The sequence below is a fragment of the Otolemur garnettii genome, unplaced genomic scaffold, assembly GCF_000181295.1.
Source record: "Otolemur garnettii isolate 467f Iridium unplaced genomic scaffold, OtoGar3 scaffold00012, whole genome shotgun sequence".
Classification (NCBI taxonomy): Eukaryota; Metazoa; Chordata; class Mammalia; order Primates; family Galagidae; genus Otolemur; species Otolemur garnettii.
Window position 1 is genome coordinate 15,713,358 of NW_003852407.1, and position 7,902 is coordinate 15,721,259.

The following is a 7,902-nucleotide window of genomic DNA, read 5'->3' on the forward strand; positions in this document are numbered from 1 at the left end:
TCAATAAAAAAAATTAAAAAAATTTTTTTTCTCTTTTACTGAAGATTTCACTGACAATGTGAATGTTACTTTTTTGCATTATTATTATTATTGCTCAATAAAAAAAATTAAAAAAATTTTTTTTCTCTTTTACTGAAGATTTAGAAGTACCTGTATAAAGATATCACAGGCTTTTGTTCATCCAGACATCAAGGCCTGCTCATGTGAAACCACTACACTGGTGAGACCTGAGAACGTGCTAGGGACCACCTTTCACCCTGCCCATAGTCTGCTGCAGGACCAGGAAGCGACTGGGGACAGCTGTTTTGGCTCACTAGTTAACTGGGAGGGCCAGGGGCAGGTGCAATGGCTCATACCTATAATCCTAGCACTTTGAGAGGCTGAGGCAGGAGGGTCAATCACTTGAGCCCATGAGTTTGAGGTTGCAGTGAGCTATGATGATACCCAGGAGACAGAGCAAGACCCTCCCCCACCCCCCAAAGGCAACTGTGTTACATCAGCAAGGGATTGGCTCTTAGGAGAAGAACAGGCAGCCTAGCAATTAACAGTGCAGAACCCAAGCCAATCAATGTGGCTCGAATCCTGGTTCCACCACTAGCCATTCCGGACCCCCATTCCTTCATCTGGAAATGGGGTGAGTACTAAATGATTAAATATTCCAGCATCTAGGCCAGTTCCTGGCACATAGTAACTATTACACAAGTTGAGCTATTATTAGAGGCAGGTGAATGACCTCAAAGCCAACTGGTATTAGATCTACTTTAAGAAAGAGAATTCCAGGATCTGCTCTGAGTCACACCCCTTCAGTTCTCAGTTCCAGGCAGGTTTTGAGAAGTCATCAGTCAGCACCCTAAAGCTTCACAAGCCACTTAACCACTTCTATACATTCATTGGTCTCCCTTCACCAAGGCAAGGACATTCCCACACAAATGATCAGGTGAAACATTCCAGCACTTAAAGGTTAAGCATTTAATTATCCAGAGTTAGCACATAAATTCTCAAACCAGCAGAAAAATTCCAGAAGGGTAGGACAAGGGAGAGGAGAAATTTTTATTATTTTGGTTTGGTTGATTTGTTTTTTTCCCTGCCCTCTCTGGTTCATTTGTTCCCCTGAGAAAAAAAGTGGGTATGTTCCAAGACCTCCAGCTGTGGGAGGGGTGTCGGTTTAGCCCACAAAAGTCTGCTTTAATCATAATGTAGCAGCGGGAATACTGGTAACTTGCACTGCATAAATAAAGGATGCTCACAACACTGCCACAAATACCAAAGGATCTTGGCTATCACGTATCAACTTTGCATTTGAGGGAAAAGGTACTATTCTCCCAGGAACAAGAGTGAAACCAGGAGGGGTCCAGAGCACACCTCTCCTTTCCCAGGGTAGTGTTGAGGGGAGAGGCCGGCCCATAGTGGGAGTGAGGGATCAGAGCTGGAGGGGATTCAGAGGATTAAGGAGGTGTGGTGGCAAAGTAATTATGACCCAACATGAACCAGAAAGCTTCTGGGATTTGCTTCAAAGAATGGAGAGCCTCCCTCTCTCTGCACCTGTGGGTGTTCATAGTATCCGTCTATTTCTATGTGGCAGGAAATTTCCATAATTGACAATTCAGAGAGAGAAACAGAGACCGTAGAAGCAGAGGGGTGAGGGGCTGTCTCCAGCACGTCACCCAGTGATGGTGAAGAACCGGGTGGGAATAGGATGAGGCTGGCAGAAGGCCCCGCTCCCTCCCCAAATATCCCTACCTAGGAAGAAAAGAGAGACCCACAAGGAGGCCTACACTCCTCACAGCCCCGCTCTGTCCCTACAGGAGAAAAGTTGTTATCCGGAACATGAGGAAATGTCCCAATTTGCTGAAATCAGCTACCCGATTAATGAAACGTAAGTCATGGTTGCCGTCTACCCGAGAGTAGCAATCACCAATTGTTCATCACGACAAATACACGCAAGCCGGGGTACCCTGCGCCACTACCCGCCCCCGCTTCACCTGAGGACCCTCGCTGACCATGCGTCACGAGGTTTTGAGGCTTGAAAGCCTCCGCACTCAAGGTCTCTGGCACCGGACAACGGAAAGCCAGGTCGGCCAAGGCCAGATGGAGCTTGACGTCCAATTTAATCAACCCATTCTGCCCGGAGGAACTCAAAGGCGCAGTGTGCCGTCCGTCAGTCCCCTGTTCTTAAAGGTCAAACTGCAAGGTTTGGGAACACCTCCAGTCTCCCACAGAGCTAGAAGTCAGAGGCATTGTTCTGACTCTGCAGGCACGAGAATGAGATTTCGAAAATAAAAGCTGCATGTGGTCTATCCCAGACTTGTCTGAGGCGCAGCCTCGGGAGGCCGGGGCAGCCTCTTAGTCCCATCCCAGCGAGCCTGCCGCCCCCGCGTCGTTCCCGTCCCCAGGAGGACGGCGAGCAGTTACTGGCGCTAAACGCCCTGCATTGTGCAACCCCGGATCCCGTTGAGCGTTTACGACAGGGATCTCCCAGCAAGCGAGGTCAAGGAGAATCCCTTAGGTTTACCCTGTTTGCTGAGAGCCTGGAAAGGCGAAAAAAGCTAGACTGGCCCTGCCCGGCTGGAAAGTCTAAGGAGGGAAAGTAGAAGTCTTGGGTGGGACCTCGGGGAGCTGCGTCCACAAAGCGGACGCATGGACATGTCCCTCCTGGTCCTTCGATTCAAGATGCGCCCCAAGTGAGGTAGCACCGCTTCCACCTGAAGCTTCTTCCAAGTCGGTTCCAGGAACTGCGCGCACCCGAGCAATCTGCCCGCCCTCCTCACCTGCCAGGCGGCTGAACTCACGTGCCCGCAGCTCCTGCAGGCTGCCCGGTCCGTAGCCGTAGGGCCGCGGCGCGCTGGAGTCTCGGAACGCCGTCACGTCCCGCAGTTCGGCCCCCGGCTCTGCTGTCCCGTCAGCCATGGCCCAGGGTAGCCCGCCGCGCCGTCCAGGCCGGCCCGGCCCCGGGAAGTGAGCGAGGTCGGCCCGCAGCGACTCCGCCCCCGCCGCGCCCCACGGCTGCCAGCGGGACCGGGTCGGTGGCCCAGGGGCGGCGCCTTGTGGGGCGGCCGGCTCACCCGGCGCGCTGACTCACGCGGTTTCACTTCTGGTCGGTCGGTTTCCACCTGAGCGTCCGGGTTGGCTGTCCCTTTAAACAACATCCTAAAGGGGCCCAAGGAAGTGCCCCCAGGTACTTGGAAGTTCAAGTTTATCTCTCTCCCATGAAAAGGCAGATGGAAGAAGCAATGAAGTGCGTTTTCCTGCTCCGCTTTCCGGAACCCGTTGATCTTCCCCGAGCAGCGCCCGAGCTCCCCACCCTGCTTGGCAGGGACGGGCGTCTGTGGGGCGTTTGCAGGAAGCCTAGGGCTTCTCTGGTCACTGCTCCCCAGCCAGGCCGGTGCCTGGTCTTTGTTGAGAATGTAGCTGAGCAAAGGGTAGAAACGGAGAAAGATTGGGGATCCGCGAGGCTAATTAGCTCTTAGCAGCTGAGCACCGTCCGGGAAGCGCGGGTGCGACTAGGACGAGACGGAGGGGAGCCGTGGGGGCAGAGGCTCTGTTCTGAGGCACCATTGCCTCAAGCAAGGAGGGCCCGGCCAAACTCACGTGCGGGAAAGTGCGCTGAGGGAGCCGGGGTGGAAAGGCAAGTGAACGCAAGTGGGGCCAGGGAAACGCGGAAGATCCCAGGTGCGGCCCGCTACGAGGGATGGAGCGGAAGGAGACGAGGTACTGCTCGCTCAGGAGAGGCGCTCTGTGTCGGACCAAGTGCGAGGCGGGTGCGAGCGGAGGCCGGGGTGGGGTGGGGTGGGGCTGCGGAACCCGCCGCAGATAGACTGCATGTGCTGGTGACTTAGGTGAGGGGACTCAGATGCGGAACCACTGGGCTCAGGAGCCAGCCACTGGCTCTCGACGGTGTCAAGGTGGGCCGAGGTGTGATGGGCACTTATGCCCCAAGCGCGCATACTCAGCTGCGGCCAGGCACACCCGCGGTTGCCCAGGATGCGTGAAGACATGTGATGCATCGCAGTGGCCCAGAGTGAGAGCCATGGGAAGGCTCCCGACCAGGCCTCCAATGCCAGATCAGAGAAAGACCCTCCATAACGGACTCGTTGCCTTCCTCCCACAGGCTTAGCACTAGAGCCGGTGCCCGGGAACTCACCCCCAGCCTCAGCTCTCTCCCTCACTGCCAAACACCCAGAGACCTTACCGGACAAGCGCTTATCCTTGTATACTTGTTCTGAAAGGAACGAACTAGTGATGAATGAATGCTGAGTTTTACTCTTTGGCAGCCCAGCCCACCATCTGCATATCTTCTGGCCCTACCTCTACTAGGCACTTTGGACACTGGACTTTCTTCTGCAGAAGTGACCTTGGGCGGCAGTGATAAGAGCCAGCTCATGGAAGCCTTGCCATGTGCCCGGCATGCACTGGGCATTGCATTGTGTACACTCTTACCAGTACTGATTACTCAGTAATTAAAGATGCACACCTGTGAGGTGGCTGTACAGATGGGGAAGCTGAGGCAGAGAGGGAGAGTAACTCGCTCAAGGCCACACAGCTAGAAGACACATTAGCACCTGGGAAATCAGTCTCCAGAGCCCAGTAGTTAAGTGGTCCTATTACCTCTCTGGTGTGAGCCACTGTGATTCTCGGGGACTCAGTTTCCCCATCTAAGTTGGGAGAGGGGTGGGAGTTGGTCCTCTCAGCAACTGTACAGTGGGTCACTCCTCACCTCTCCTTTTAATTCCCACCTTCCCAGCAAGACTCTCCTCTGGGCCAGGCTTTCCAGATATGAACTTGCATGAATCACTGGGGAAGCCAATTAAAATGCAAATTCTGATTCTTTAGGTTTGGGGTGAGGCTGAGGCTCTGTGTTTCTAAGAAGCCAAAGTGACACTGATGCCATCTTGGTTCATGGCCTACATTCTGAGGAGTGAAGGCCTAGGTCACTTCCCTGGAAATGTAAGAAGTACCTTTCCTCAAGAAGTTTTATGGCCAAGTAACAAACCATCAGTCCCCAGGGTGCTGCTTCAGACTAGCTTGCCTAGTGATTAGAACAGGCCTAGTCAGTGCAGAACTCTGGAAGACTATTACAAATCACTGGGGTACCGTTCATTCGAGAAATATTTATAAGCACTTGGCTGTGCCCACCCAGGGCACTGTGTGCTTGGAAGAGTGTGGAGATACTGTGCCTGCAGCCATGTAGGAAGTGAACGAACCATTGTACATCCAGCCACAAAGTGATGTGGCTGAGTGCCCAGCCAATGGCTGGCTCAGGGTGTGCAGGTACAAGAGTGTAGGAGAGGAAGGCGCTGCTTGCTAGTTGGGTGTCCAGGGAAAGCCAAACCAGGAAGACTTTGAACTAAGCCATAGAAATGAGCTGCTGAAGAAGGCAGGGGGAGGAGGGAGTGTGGCTGACCCTGGGAGCCTAGTCTCTCTCTAATTGGCAGCCTCAGGTACATTTCACCAACATTCCCTGGGCCTCTCTTACCAGAAAGGTACTCTGAGAAATTGATTGCTCTCACCCTGCCTTAAGTAGAACCTCCAGCCCCATCAAGGAATGTCTTGGGGTGTTACCTTGTGTTACCTGTGTTGCTCAGTCACTGCCTCCTCTCACCTGATCCTGCTGCTGACCCTGGAGCCTCAGAGGACCCTAAGCTAGTGCATGCCCAGGTCCCTGGAGGCCAGCTCTGAAACCAGCGTTCATAGCTTTGTAGGGAAACAGCCCTTTCAGTTTCCATTTACAGTCTCCTCCCACTTAAGAACTTGAAAATTATGTGCCTAAGAGCCAAGACAGGAGGGAGGCCCTCAATTTTGTTGTAAAATTGTCTCCACCTGTGTGAGTCTTCTTTCCCAGTCCACCTCTAAGCCTGGGTCCTTGCCTCCTGATGGTGTCTCCCCTTGCTCTAAAAGAGATTGTTGGCTCAGCGCCTGTGGCTCAAGTGGCTAAGGCGCCAGCCACGTACACCCAAGGTGGCGGGTTCGAATCCAGCTGGGCCCATCAAACAACAATGACAGCTGCAACCAAAAAATAGCTGGGCATTGTGGCAGGCACCTGTGGTCCCAGCTACTTGGGAGACTGAGGCAGGAGACGCGTTGGAGCCCAGGAGTTGGAGGTTGCTGTGAGCTGAAATGCCATGGCACTCTACCTAGGGGGACAGCTTGAGGCTCTGTCTCAAAAAAAAAAAAGAGAGATTGTCCCCAAGCAATGGACTCCATTTGCAAGAATCTCCACTATGTCTGAAGCATTCATTCATGTATTTTCATTCATTCATTCATTTGGCAAAAAGTGAGTATGTGTGTCTTAGAAATAGGCTCCACGGCATGGAAGATGAAGAAGGCAGGCTTGGGGACAGGTTTTTGAGGGCTTTACGTCAGGCTAAAGGACTGGAATTTCATTATGAAGGTTTTGGAAAAACAAGAAAATGCTCCACAGGTGATTTAGGCAGAACTGTCTAATGGCCATGATCAGACCAAATGAGGTCATGAGGATATAGAGCAGGGGAAACCACCTATATATAATCTCTTTGCAACGCTCCAGACTGGAATCACCAAAAATGATTCACTTGACAATCACTGTTGCTTTGGCAGGAGTGTTCATTCATTATTTACTAGGCAGCTGCTCCCTGCTGGGACCGTGGGAGGTAAGGCAGTCAGTCTCTGCCTGAGAGGCTCCAGGGTTGGGGAAGGACTTAGGTTCACAGTCAGGTCACAGCTGCAAGAGTGCTGGAGAAGAGGCCTTCCCAAAATGGTCAGCTGTGGGGGAAAGAGCCCCTCTCTGTGGGGCTGTTGGGAGGCGTTCTGGAGGAGGAGGTGGGAGAGATGGCAGCATCATGTGTAAAGGGCTGGAGGTGAAAAAAGGCTCAGAAAACTCCAGAAGCAGGCCCTTTAGCGAGGCTGGAACACAGACTGCAACTCTGCGGGGAGGAGCTGGATGGGGAGGGAAGGGGCAGACTCTGCAGTGCAGAGGAGCCTGGCCTTGGTCCAGTAGGGCCAGGAAGACTCTGCTAGGGAGTCTCCTCAGGAGAGTGACTGGCTCCTGGCTCAGAGGTGTGACTTAGACCCAGGCAGCACTACAGGGGGCCTGGGGTGGGTACAGGTAGCGCAGCTGGCAGACTGGGCAGTGAGGGTTGAGCCAGGGCTCCAATGGTGCAGCGGTGAAGGAATTCAGGAACAAATGGGGACCAAGGAGGGCTGGTTCAGGGTGACTTGGCACTGCCAGATTGGAAGACTGAGTGGACACAGGGTGCTCAGCAATTGTGGGATAATATGGAGCTGGGTTTAGGACTTCTGAACGGAGATGCAGGGCTCAAGTGAGCAGGACAGAGGGTCTGGGGTTGGATACACAAGTCATGTGAGAGGCTTGTGAAGGAGCCACCTCAGGAGCTCTGAAGTGTTCAGAGAAAGAAGACAGAGCCCTGGGGACTAAAGAGGTGTCTGTCTCCTGCCACTGATGGGTGAGAAGGTTCAATTAGAGAGGTGAGGGCAGAGCCAGAGGAGAGTGCCTTTGTGATATGTCAGGTTGCAAAGCCAGTTAAGATGGGATTAAGCAGATTACTAAACTTGCTGGACAAGTGGCCTGTGGTGGCCTAAATGAGAACAGTCCTATTAGGTGGGTGGGGATGGCAGCTTCCCTATAATCGTCAAGTCTTAAGTGGTGTGAAGAAGGTTAGAGGTCCCCCTCCATTAATAACCTACCCAAAACCTTTGCCTGTCAGTGTTGGAGGTAGTTGGGTCTGTAATTATAATGGATCAAACTTCCAGCCAAACTGTTGGGGTGAAGGTGGGTGTTTGCAAGAAGGCTGAGTTTTTTATTTTTTTATTTTTTGAGACAGAGCTCAAGCTGTCCTCCTGGATAGAGTGCTGTGGCATCACAGCTCACAGCAACCTCCAACTCCTGGGCTCAAGCGAATCTCCTGC

At 52.9% G+C, this 7,902-nt stretch overlaps 1 protein-coding gene across 1 annotated transcript in view; it reads right to left on the reverse strand.

The window, feature by feature from the left end:
• Window positions 1-2,922, reverse strand: part of MOCOS (molybdenum cofactor sulfurase) — a 62,083-nt gene extending 59,161 nt beyond the window's left edge. The window contains exon 1 of the mRNA XM_023510165.1: window positions 2,769-2,922. Coding sequence (XP_023365933.1) covers window positions 2,769-2,907 — 139 coding nt within the window. The 5' untranslated portion in view covers window positions 2,908-2,922. The remainder of the gene's footprint in view (window positions 1-2,768) is intronic.
• Between the last annotated feature and the right edge of the window lie 4,980 nt (window positions 2,923-7,902).